General features: G+C 40.3%; 1 protein-coding gene across 1 annotated transcript; it reads right to left on the reverse strand.

Annotated features, from left to right (window-relative positions):
• Positions 1-6265: 6265 nt before the first annotated feature.
• On the reverse strand, positions 6266-9882 carry PRP4 (proline-rich protein 4). Its single transcript, XM_086582158.1, has 2 exons — positions 9609-9882; positions 6266-8105 (listed from the first exon to the last, which is right to left on the reverse strand). The coding sequence occupies exons 1-2, from the start codon at positions 9781-9783 to the stop codon at positions 6595-6597; spliced, it is 1686 nt and encodes a 561-aa protein (XP_086438284.1). The 5' UTR covers positions 9784-9882; the 3' UTR covers positions 6266-6594.
• Positions 9883-12982: the final 3100 nt, after the last annotated feature.

Consider the following 12982-nt stretch of genomic DNA (forward strand, 5'->3'; position numbering starts at 1 on the left):
TTCCTGTGCTCTTCTTTGTGTTCACTAACTATCACTGCGGCTCAACATTCTCACAAGTTCACAAACAAAACGTTATCAAATTCTTATTTAGCCACATTGTAGAGAAAAAAGACACTTTTCTCTCTTTTCAGCACGAATTTGACTATTTTCGGAAGCTTTTAAAAACAATATAAATATAAAGTTTTTTTTGTAAAAACTTAACCTAACCAAAACCAAGAAAGAGAGAGAGATTGTAAGAGAGCAATTCTTAGTGAGTTGAATGTTCATTCTTTGTGAGTGAATTGAGAGATCTTGTAATCTGTTACTCTGGACATCTAGTAAAGCTTGGAACTCGCAGTGTGGACGTAGGCAAATTGCCGAACCACAATATATCTCGTCTTGTGGTTTGTTCTTCCTTTACATTAATTGTTCTACTTTATATGCTTGTTTATTGACATTGAGAAGTGTTGAGATATTACTTGGAGGGTGTTGAAGTCTTGTATAGTGAGAAAGATAAATCCTTGTGTAGGGTTGATCTATTTGTTGTGGATAACGTTATTTCCGCATTGTATTATTCACAACAATTGGTATCAGAGCGAGGTTTACGACCTAGGATTTTGAGTTTTGGTAAAGAACCATAGTGCTCAAAATTTGTGTAGAAAGGTGTTCGATAAAATTCCGAAGTGAAATTGTTTCTTTTAGGTTATTGTGTGTGACTTGAAAAATGGCTCCCAAGATGTCAAATGCTAAGTTTGAAGTAGAGAAGCTTAATGGGAAGAATAACTTTGGGATTTGGAGAGTCTAAGTAAGGGACATCCTCATCTAGCAAGGTTTGCACAAGGCTTTAAAGGGGATTAACTCAAAGGCTGCAAATATGAGTAATGATGATTGGGAAGAGTTCGATCTACGTGTTTGTTCATCAATCTGGTTGTGTCTTGCTAATGAGGTCATGTATAGTGTGATGGGAGAAAATACCACTCCCGGTATTTGGCTCAAGCTAGAATCTATGTATATAACCAAGAGCATGACGAACAAGATGTACTTTAAGAAGCGTCTTTATCGGTACATGATGGTGGATGGTTCAACGATGCAAAAGCACATTAGTGAGTTCCGTCGATGCCTAGCGGATTATTTGAATGTTGGCATGAAGATGAATGATGAAGATCAAGCGGCATGTTTAATATTCTCTTTGTCATAAAGCTATGAGCATCTAATTACTACATTTATGAATAGAGAAGATGTTGATCTTGACGAAGTTCAGAGTGCACTTTTTTCTTATAAGTTTATGAAGAAGACACATGTAGAGAATAGCAATGATGCAGGACAGGGGTTAGTGGCAAGAGGAAGGTCGCATGAAGAGGCTTCTACAAGCAATGAGAAGTCTAGGTCCAAGTCAAAGAAACCTTTAACACATGTGAAGTGCTACAATTGCGATGAAAATGGACATTACGCAAGTAATTGTCCTCACCCGAAGAAAGATAACAAGTACAATGCTAAGAAGAAATGTAAGGCTAAAGTTGAGGCAAGTTTTGCTTCAGGCTCTGAAGGGGACAATGTGAGTCTCTGTGAGTCCACACAAGATTATATGGCCGAAAGGTAGATTCTTGATTCTGGATGTTCCTACCATATGTGCCCTAATAGAAAGTGGTTTACTTCTTATGAGAGCATTAATGGTGGTTCTGTTTTGATGGATAATGACGTTGCTTGTAAGACGGTAGGAATTAAAACTATACGGGTCAAGATGCATGATGGTGTAGTGAGGACTTTAACCGATGTGAGACATGTTCCTGAGCTAAAGAAAAACCTTATTTTTCTTAGTACCTTGGATTCCAAAGGCTACAAGTTTGTGGGGGAAAGTGGAGTCCTAAAGATTGTTAATGGCTCTTTAGTTGTTATGAAGGGTCAAAGACATGGAACCTTGTATACTTTGATGGGTAGTATGGTAATAGGCGATGTAGCAGTAGTTGCATGTAGTGACAATTCTGAGTGCACTAAGATGTGGCATATGCGTCTAGGGCATATGAGTGAAAAGCGTTTGTCTGAGTTGTGCAAGCGAGAGTTCTTAAAGGACTTGAAGAAGCCAAGTATGGGGTTCTATGAGCATTGTGTCTATGGGAAGCAGTGCAGAGTCAAGTTCAGTTCAAGCAAGCACACGACAACAGGCATCCTTGATTATGTGCATACGAATGTTTGGGGACCCTCCAGAGTGGCTTCAAAAGGAGGTAATAACCGTTATTATGTCTTATTCATTGATGATCATACTTGCTATGTGTGGGTGTATATGATGAAAATGAAATATGAAGTGTTTGAGACAAGTGGAAGACAAAGGTTGAGAATCGCACAGATAGGATGGTTAAAACACTAAGGTCTGACAATAGTACAGAGTATACCTATGGGCCTTTCCAAGAGTTTTGTGTGCAACAAGGAATTGTCAGACATTGGACAGTCAAGGGCACGCCTCAGGAGAATGGAATGGTAGAGAGGATGAATAAAACTTTGCTTGAAAGAGCTAGATGTTTGTTGTTTAATGCTAGTCTAGGCAAAGAGTATTGGGCAGATGCAGTGTCCATGGCGTGTTACATGTATAATAGGTCACCAATTCCAGCTATAGATTGCAAGACACTTTATGAAGTGTGGTCAAGTAACCTAGCTGATTATAGTATTTTGCGAGTGTTTGGATTGACTGCTTACTACCATGTGAGGGAAATCAAGCTAGATCCTAGAGCTAAAAAGGTCATATTCTTAGGCTTCTCAAATGGGGTAAAGGGATACAAATTGTGGTGTCTAGAATACCACAAGTTCCTGGTCAGCAGAGATATTACCTTTGATGAGACTTTCGTGTTATCTTTCAGTAAACCAAAAAAAGCTGGGCAGAATGGTGAGTCTATAGAAGTTCAAGCTACTGAGCTTGAGTTGTCTGATGCAGCAGATGACTGGTTTGTTCATGACGAGGTACCAGATCATGGAACCACGTAACAACAGGAAGAAGAGCATGAGCATCCGTAACTTGTAGTGGCTGACCCTAGGAGTGTAAAAAAAACTCGTTGACCCATCATCCGGTAGGGTACCCGATCTTCACCTGCCACCCAAACCCGTACCAACCCAAAAACAGACCCGCCCCGCCCCGCCACCGTTTTTATGCGGTCGGGCTATGGGTGTAGGTTCTATGCTCAAACTCGACCCGTCAAGCCGCCCGACCCGCACCGTGTCAAAAGCCGTTGACCCAACCTCATTGACCCGCACAATTTCAAGACTCTAACTCTAATATTTTTGTATTTTGTTTATATTTTCTTTTAACTTTTGTAAGAATTTGAGAGATATGAATACAAACTTATGATTTCAACATCAATTTCACGTATTCAAATTTGAACATTGGGCAAATATCAAAAGTTCAAATTCACCTTTCGAATTTTGAAAAAGATGAATCATTCATCCTTATATTAATTTCGAATTCTTTTAGTTTATATTTTATTTTTTGTACTATAGATCCTCGCTCCCATCTTCATTTTATCATGCTATGGAAAATAATCAATTTACAAATAGTAAATCACGAGAAAAAAGTTTCAAATTTACAGATATGGTTTTAGGTTCAAATTCAAGTTTTTTTTATTTTTGTTTATTTTTTATTGATTGATTCAATTTTTTTCTATGTTGTGAATTGGAAATATATTACTTGCAGAATTAGAAAGTTTTTTTTGGGTGAAATTGGGTTAAAATGATAATTTCCACCCGACCTAGATGACCCGCCCAAAACCCGCCCCGTAAGTTGACCCAACAGGCCGGGTGATGGTACTAAGACATGACACTTCAACCTGCCCCGCCCCTGCCCGCCCCGTCGGGGACCACTGGATTTGTATCCCTTAGACCCGCCCCATCACTAGTTGACCTGCGGTTGACCCGGCCCACCCCGTATTACACCCCTAGTTGTCCCTAGGCCAAAGAGACAAGTTAAAGAAGTGCACAAGTATGGGCACGAGAAGCCGGTGAAACACTATGGTCAGGTGGATTTAGTGGCATATGCACTAAATATCGAATATGATGAGCCAAATAGCTTCAAGGAAGCTGCTAGAGATGCTTATTACAGAGATTGGTTGGTTGCTATGCAAGAAGAGATGGAATCTCTTGATAAAAATCACACATGGGACCTAATTTTATTGCCAAAGGGCAAAAGGACCATCGGCAGTAAATGGGTGTTCAGAAAGAAAGAGGTCCTTCCTGAGTCTGACAGTACGGGGTACAAGGCAAGAGTGGTAGCAAATGGTTTCTCACAGAAGAAAGGAGTCGACTACAATGAGGTATTTTCCCGGGTGGTCAAACATACTTTCATTCGTGTGTTATTAAGTTTAGTTGTTCACTTTGATTTGGAGTTAGAGCAACTTGATATGAAAACTACTTTCTTGCATGGGGACTTGGAGGAAGAGATCTATATGAGACAACCTGAGGATTTTGTTGTTGCTAAGAAAGATGATCATGTGTGCAAGTTGAATCGGTCACTGTATGATTTAAAGCAATCACCAAGGCAATAGTACAAGCGCTTTGACACATTCATGATGCAACATGAGTACATCCGAAGTAAGTATGACTGTTGTGTTTACTTTCTTAGGCTTCGTGGTAATGACTTTATCTATCTCCTGTTTTATGTAGATGACATGTTTATTGCTTCCAAAAACATGGTGGAGATAGACAAGTTGAAATTTCAACTTAGCTCTGAGTTTGAGATGAAAGACTTAAGTAGAGCCAAGAAGATATTGGGCATGGAGATTGACAGAGATAGGAAGAAGCGACAGATAGTTGTATCTTAGAAGAAATACCTTTAAAAAGTAATTTCTCATTTTGGTATGGAGAATGCAAAGTCGGTTTCTACACCTTTAGCTGGGCATTTTAGGTTTTCAGCTAAATTCTCTCCTAGTTCGGTAGAGGAACAAAAACATATGGCTCATGTTCCGTATGCAAGTACAGTGGGCAGTTTGATGTATGCTATGGTGTGCACACGCCCAGACATTTCACAGGCAGTTAGTGTTGTAAATAGGTATATGGCAAATCCTGGGAAGCAGCATTGGGAAGCAGTGAAATGGGTATTAAAGTATTTGCAGGGTACCTTGGATGTGGGATTAGTTTATGGTGGAGGCACTTGTTATGTCAGTGGGTATGTGGATTCAGATTATATATCCAGGTGATCTAGATAGACGATGATCGACTAATGGTTATGTGTTTATGATGCATGGTACACCGGTTAGTTGGAGGTCTATGCTACAGGCTACAGTTGCTCTATCTACTACTGAGGCAGAGTATATGGTAGTGGCAAAGGTAGTGACAAAGGCATTATGGCTTCGAGGTCTTATCGATGATATGGGTATTAAGCAGAACAGTGTTGCTTTGTATTGTGATAGTCAGAGTGCTATTCATTTGGCGAAGAACCAGTTTCATCATGCTCGGACCAAGCATATTGATGTCCGTTATCACTTTATACTGGATGTCGTTGAGAGTGGTGATGTAGCACTTGAGAAAGTGGACACCCATGACAATCCTGCTGATATGCTGACAAAGGTTGTTACCTTAGATGTGGGATTAGTTTATGATGTAGCACTTACTCCAAATCCTACATGCTTGAAAGAGCCCTTTGTGGGCATGGCCCTTCGGGGCGGTTGACTGCGAGTTACGGGACTAGTACTTCTTGCTGGATGTGTTTGGCTCGGTTTTATGTGTTAAAACCTCACCGAGGTGGAGAATGTAGAGAAAAAAAGATGTTTTTCTCTCTTTGGTGTTAGGCGTGCCCGCGCTCTATATATGCCTGGACAAGGACGCGCACGCGCTCCTCTCTTTGGCGACTTCCAGGTTGTTTAGGCGCGCACACGCTCGACTTTTTCCTAGCCAAGGGCGTGCCCGTGCTCCACCGTTTTCAACACGAATTCGACTGTTTTCGGAAGTTTTCAGAAACAATATAAATATAAGTTTTTTCTGTAAAAACTTAACCTAACCAAAACCAAGAAAGAGATAGATTGTAATAGAGCAATTCTTAGTGAGTTGAGTATTTTTCTTTGTGAGTGAATTGAGAGATCTTGTAATATGTTACTCTAGACATCTAGTAAAGTTTGGAACTCGCAGTGTGGATGTAGGCAAATTGCCGAACCATGATATATCTCGTCTTGTGGTTTGTTTTTCTTTTACATTAATTGTTCTACTTTATATGATTGTTTATTGACATTGAGAAGTGTTGGGATATTACTTGGAGAGTGTTGAAGTCTTATCTAGTAAGAAAGATCAATCTTTGTATAGGATTGATCTATTTGTTGTGGATAACCGTTGTTTTCGCATTGTATTACTCACAACACACACAAATAATATTACAAGTCTCGAAACTCAAATGTTACAATGACTACTCCCACACCCCATCACCATCGAACATATAAAAAGAAATAAACGAATAACATAAAACCTATCACATCATTTCACATGTTTTTCGAAACATGTGTACGTTTGCTTAATCTCGCTAAGTGAGATGACATTACGCACATTAGATCCTCAAGCAGATTCTGTCCACAAGAGTAGATATCACCTGGATCATAAATTACTAACGGTTTCGTTGTACGTCCTTATAACTCCATCTTGTACACCTCAAGGATCAAAAGGGTATGGGGGAAGAGGAGGCCAATGTCCAAACTTGGGCTTTGGAGGAAGTTGAGGGAGTGGTGGACATGGTTTCTTGGGGAAGGGTGGAAATGGTTTGTACACTGGGATAGGTGGTGGAAGAGGTTTAGTGTATACTGGTGGCTCAACTATTGGAGGAGTCTCGTACGTTGGTACAGGTGGTGGTGGAAGAGGTTTAGTGTATACTGGTGGCTCAACTACTGGAGGAGTCTCGTACGTTGGTACAGGTGGTGGAAGAGGTTTAGTGTATACTGGTGGTTCAACTACTGGAGGAGTCTTGCACTTTGGTACAGGTGGTGGAAGAGGTTTAGTGTATACTGGTGGCTCAACTACTGGAGGAGTTTTGTATACTGGGACATGTGGTGGGTGTGGCTTTTTGTATACTGGTGGCTTAGGCTTCTTGTATACTGGGACATGTGGTGGATGTGGTTTCTTGTATTTTGGAACTTTTGGTGGACATGGCTTTTTGTATATGGGGACTGGTGGTGGCTTGTAAACTGGGACGGGTGGGGGCAGAGGCTTCTCGTATACTGGTGGTTTCACAACTGGAGGGGGCTTGTAAATTGGTACTGGTGGAGGAAGTGGCTTATTGTATACTGGAACTTGTGGTGGACATGGCTTTTTGTATACGGGGACTGGTGGTGGCTTGTAAACTGGGACAGGTGGGGGCTGAGGCTTAGTAACTGGAGGAGTAATGTATACTGGTACTGGTGGAGGAAGAGGGTGATTGTAGATTGGTACAGGAGGTGGACATGGCTTTTTGTATACGGGGACTGGTGGTGGCTTGTAAACTGGGACAGGTGGGGGCTGAGGCTTAGTAACTGGAGGAGTAATGTATACTGGTACTGGTGGAGGAAGAGGGGGATTGTAGATTGGTACAGGAGGTGGACATGGCTTTTTGTATACGGGGACTGGTGGTGGCTTGTAAACTGGGACGGGTGGGGGCAGAGGCTTAGTAACTGGAGGAGTAATGTATACTGGTGTTGGTGGAGGAAGAGGGGGGTTGTAGATTGGTACAGGTGGCGGTAGAGGTTTATTATAAATTGGAGGGAAGACTAGTGGGGGATAAGAAGGCAAGGGTGGGAAGAAAGAGTTTGGCAAGGGGTTTTTGTACCATGGGTGTACCTTTGGTACAAGGGGTAACTGTGGTAGGGGTGGGTACTTGAAAAAAGGCCAAAGGAAAGCCGATGTGCATGTAACCGGAGAGAACACCAACTTTCCAGTTGGCTGGAAAGTGTGCTTTCCGTAATCCTTGGATTTGAAAATAATCTTGGAGGCTTCAAGGCCGTTGTGGGCCGGGCAAGGAGCACTTGATGCACTATGAAGCTGTGCAAAGCATTCCTCCTTGAGTTCTCCATCATCTTTCAGAATCTCACTAGGAAGGGTTACTGTGAATTTCCCTTCTTTGTCAAGCTTCCCAACACCTCTTGTCTTGAGGTTTCCGTTTTCTTCCTTGCAATCAATGGCTATATGAAGCCCTGCATGTACGTGGAGCAATGGAATGAGATAATGCCAATAAGGATGGTGCTAGAATAACAAGATAATTGTGAATGAAGTTGGACTAAAAAGATGAACTTCATAGAATGAAAATAAAGATGACTGGTAGAATGATTTCATCACCTAGAGGAATAATAATGCTGCATTCTTGCTCTACTAGTATGTGCTGAATTAGAGTTAGTTGTAAATGTGATTCCATATTTCCATGTATCAGAAAGGATATGATACATGTGATGCGGCATGCTGCAGGTGGTGTTTGAATACATGATAATTGCCTTTTAAAAGTTGAAATTTAATTTATAGGTACTAAAGAAAATATAGAGACCATATCAAATATTGTCACGTCATCTTTCCCACTCTTAGTTGTTGTTGTTTTTTTTTTTTTTTTTTTTTTTCAAGCCTGTTTTAAATGAGATTAGTAACTCTTTTAGAGAGTTAAGGCAAACCCACACCGGTTACATTGAAGGACTCTAGCCCGAAAGCTTACATTTCCCGAAGGCTCATCAACCCCGAAGGGTCTCGCCAATACGCCATTTTGAGTAGACCCAACCGCCTCCACCTTGTCTATGAAGACTTGCTTTTGCTCCTTGGTCCACCTATCGTAACAGTATCTTGTCTCTAACCCGAAGGCTCGCTTGGCCCAAAGGTCCATCATATAATTACACAAGAAATAAATCTCAACCAACACTTGGTGAGATTCGAACTATCTCATTTGCAACCTCTCCCATGAGGAGATCAGTAACTCAATTGTGTGTAGCGGGGTTCGAACCCCAGACCTCTAATATCATCACCCAAAGGTTGGCAAACCTCTAGTATCATCACCCAAAGGTTTTACCAACTAAGCTAGAAGACTAACTAACTAAGATAGAAGGCACTTACAAAAAAAATGTGTGGCCAAGCCTGTTTTTAAAGAGATCAAGAGATCAGTAACTCAATTGTGTATAGTGGAGTTCGAACTCCAGACCTTTGGTATCATTACCCAAAGATTTTACCAACTAAGTTAGAAGGCACTTACTTCCCAGTAAAGAAGCAGACGGAAATCTTGTCCATCCTTACCCTTAACTCAGTAGCTCTATGCCTCTGTTGTTGGTGGCAATTGTCGTACAGTCAGCTTGCCCATCATCATGTTTCCTGATTTGTTTTCAGAATCTGGGAAGGACATGCACTGCAGGTCCCGTCCATTCCTATTGACTCTAAATGGTCCAGAAACCTACAGCTCCGGTTGTCTACAGCTCAGACATATGGTCCAGAAACCATGTGCTTGGTTGAGCCATGACTGATCATGTTGCAAAATGGCCTCATGTCTCTATGGTTACACAGTCTAATTGGTAGACCAGACACTAATAAGCAAGCATATTTTGGCTAAATTAATCCAAATGCTTGAGCTTAGATGATCAGAATAATATATCTGAGTTAGAACTTACACTGTCAGAAAAAAATGATCTTAGTTAGTCGTTATGTTTCGGACAAAAGAACTGGCTTACCTGACAGTGCATGTTGACTCTTGATGTTCGTCTGTGCGCAATCTGAGCATTCCCCAACACCAATTACTTGGACAGTCTTGTCATGGCAGTAGCAGAATCCCAGAAGCAGTAGTATTAAGGTCAGCCTGAAGCCCAGAAGGGGCCCTCCAACATGGGCAGGGGAAGGAAACCGCATTGAGGTCGAAAGAGTTTGAGTGTAGTAAGCTTGTGTCCTTAGAAGCTAAGGAGCTCCTGTGTTTATAGCAGTCCTGAGGCACATAGAAACCTTATTCTATTAATCAAAATAAATAATTTAGGTGATTAAATTTCGCTACCGACACCAATCGGATCTTTAAAGACTTCACATGTTAATAGACCCCATGGACGAGACTTTAGCATAAAAAAGCTAGTAACCACCATATATAATTACCATTTGCGTATTTAAGGCCATTTTCATCATTAATTATCCCCAACTGCTCATCTCTCTGCCTGCTTGTGAACCACCTCCATATCCACAAACCAACATACTTACCACCTTGTTATTGATTTCAAATCTCGTTTTTTTTTAACAGCAAAAAACATTCCATGATATAGAGCAAATAAGTCATACATAGCAGTCTGGACTCTATTGATTTCAAATCTCAACCTCTTAAAATAGATCAAAATATATATATATGTTTGCATGTTAATGTGGATATCTATAGTGATCACCGACCAGCCTCGATGTATTAGATAGGTGATGGTATAACTTATAAGTAGTACGTAGTCCAATCTGACAACATTACATGACACTTATTTAAGACTCGCTCACTCACTGGCGTGCTTGTGTTTAGATTAAAATCTCAAATATTGTAATGTTGTATTTGTTGATCGAGTTCTATACCATAAATACACTTATGACATATATGAGCCAGTGAACCAATCAACAACGACATTATCATCATCTGTGGGCATATGCACTAGCTGGATAACCAACTTCCCAAATCCCCTGCAAGTTGTGACATTCATCACTGTGACAGTTGAACAAAATGCAAAGGACAACTCATGATGATCCTATTGATTATTTCTTCAGTACGCATTACGACCATTGATGTATCGACAATGACATCGATTTTTTTTTTCAAAGGATCATAGTTAATGAAGGCTTATCTTCTCTTGCACTTTTTGAAGGCTTACTACATAATTTTTTTTTTAAAATACCATCATCAATGACCAGTAATATGCTTTGGTGCTATGGGTGCCGTGAGAAGAAAAATTACGAGGTATATTCATTTATGAGTTGATAATCAAAACTCAAAAACAATAACTCTTGTAATCTACAGCGCACTAATTAAGTCTAATTTGGAAAAGAGTAATAAAACGTACTCTCGAGGAAATCACATGTAAGGAGTTCAACATGCTATCCCCATCCCAACCACGGATAGCAAAAGCACATTGTTTATTGTGCTTTGGTTGAAGGACAGTGGAAGGAGAAAAGTTAAGGGAAAGCAATGCGTAAATCTTTCAGCTCCACCCTGTAAAAGGAGCAGATAGTTAATTGTTGTTCATTTTCACAATGAATGCGTGTATTTGACACGTACCACTACTGTCTACTGGGTAGTGGCTGGGCGCGTAATGACTTCACTATGCAAACCAGCTTCATTGATCAATTTTAAGCTGTTTGAAAGCATTTGCAAACAATGATATCTCATTAGGCATCTAAGAAGTGGCTGTCAACCTTCAGCTTAGTATTTGATACTTGTTACTAGTTTCGTATACCTATATAGACACTTAGTTGGATTAACCACTCACACAAACGAGTTGAGGATTAATGTTTTAAGTGACATATACTGTCAGGCTTGGGACGTAGCCACGTACACGTTGGACCTATATATGAATGGTGCCGACAGGCCATAGATATCATCCTACCCGCCGGGTATTGTCCCTGACCTTAGCCACCACTAGCTAGCCCCAACTACAGCTGAGCTTTGAGCCTCCTCCATGGTGAGCTTTTAACTCAAAAGGCCTCTGGCGTCGGCGCTATTAATAAAGAGTGGGATCGAGCCTACTGTGGATATTGGAGCATTGCCTAATGGTCCAGCTCTGCATAGTGGGAATTGGAAAACAAGCCACAACATACTACCATCTCATCGTAACATAACACTCACAAGGCCATATACACGAGTAAATTTCTGATTCGGCCATGATAATGTCAATGTGTTCCCAATTCGGCCACAAAATACAACTCAGCGCATTTTGTCAGCAACTAGTGGGATAATGTCAGCAACTTTTTGCACTGAGTTGCTGACAATGGCCGGATTAAAAACAAAATGACATTATCATGGCCGAATCAGGAATTTACCCAATATACACGGGGTACGGACACTCAAGACATCTTTCATCTTGTCAACTTTTTCATATATCTGAAGATCTAGACTTGGTATACAATGTGTAAGCGAAATAATAAATATCATAATTATGGAGCACATCGAATTACTAGTGTGATCAAGCCGTAAGCAGACCAAGTAGTCGAAACTTAAAAGAAAGGCCATGGTATAAATCAATCTCTATGGATAGTGGAAGGCGAAATCCAATAATCAAAATATGAAATTGATTCGGTGAAAATTTAATTGAGTTTTCATCATCTTATAGACTTATACCATAAACTTATTCGTAGGATCCCTTTCCAAGACACAATCAGAGTCCTCAGACAATTTTGTGTTCTTTAATTGTTGCTAAATTTACATTTGCCAACCAAACTTTTCCTTTATAACAAGCACAAGCTATAGTACTATAGTGGTATGTGCAATGAGGCATAAATATATCTCAAATCTAAGAAACATTTCATTCTTTCATCTTAAGCTACATCTAAGTCATATATTGTCTCTGAAACTCGGTAGTAGTCGACTAGTAGCGTCATTTAATGAATGAATAAACCTTTTTGTGGTTCTTTATGATAGCTGATAAGTGAGAACGGGTCATCAAGTTGAGCAATAATTCAACATGAAAACAAATTGATGGAAAGTGGAGTTATGGACCGACTAATTTAGTAGTCCTTCAATTCGCTAATTTTGACGTGTGTGGCCTTTTGTTTTTACTCTATACAAGGGGATTTGCTGTTGTACTTGGCTCAGTGGTTAACCTCCCATAGTAGCGTATCTACTATCTTTGATCTATATACATCTCAAGATTCTCCCAAATTCAGTATTAACTAACTGGCTACAACTTCAACTTCCAAAAGTGGAATGAAAACAATTTACACATGTCTAGATGATTTGTCATAGTCATGAGTGGTTATAGCAAGAGCAACTTTGGAGCATTTAAGAGTTCTTGTCCTTCAGTGACGTCGATTGTGCATTGGGCTATTGAAGAACACAAGGGCAGTTGGTATTGATAGAAATCCACTTTCCTTGGTG

Source organism: Coptis chinensis, chromosome 2, assembly GCF_015680905.1.
Source record: "Coptis chinensis isolate HL-2020 chromosome 2, ASM1568090v1, whole genome shotgun sequence".
NCBI lineage: Eukaryota > Viridiplantae > Streptophyta > Magnoliopsida > Ranunculales > Ranunculaceae > Coptis > Coptis chinensis.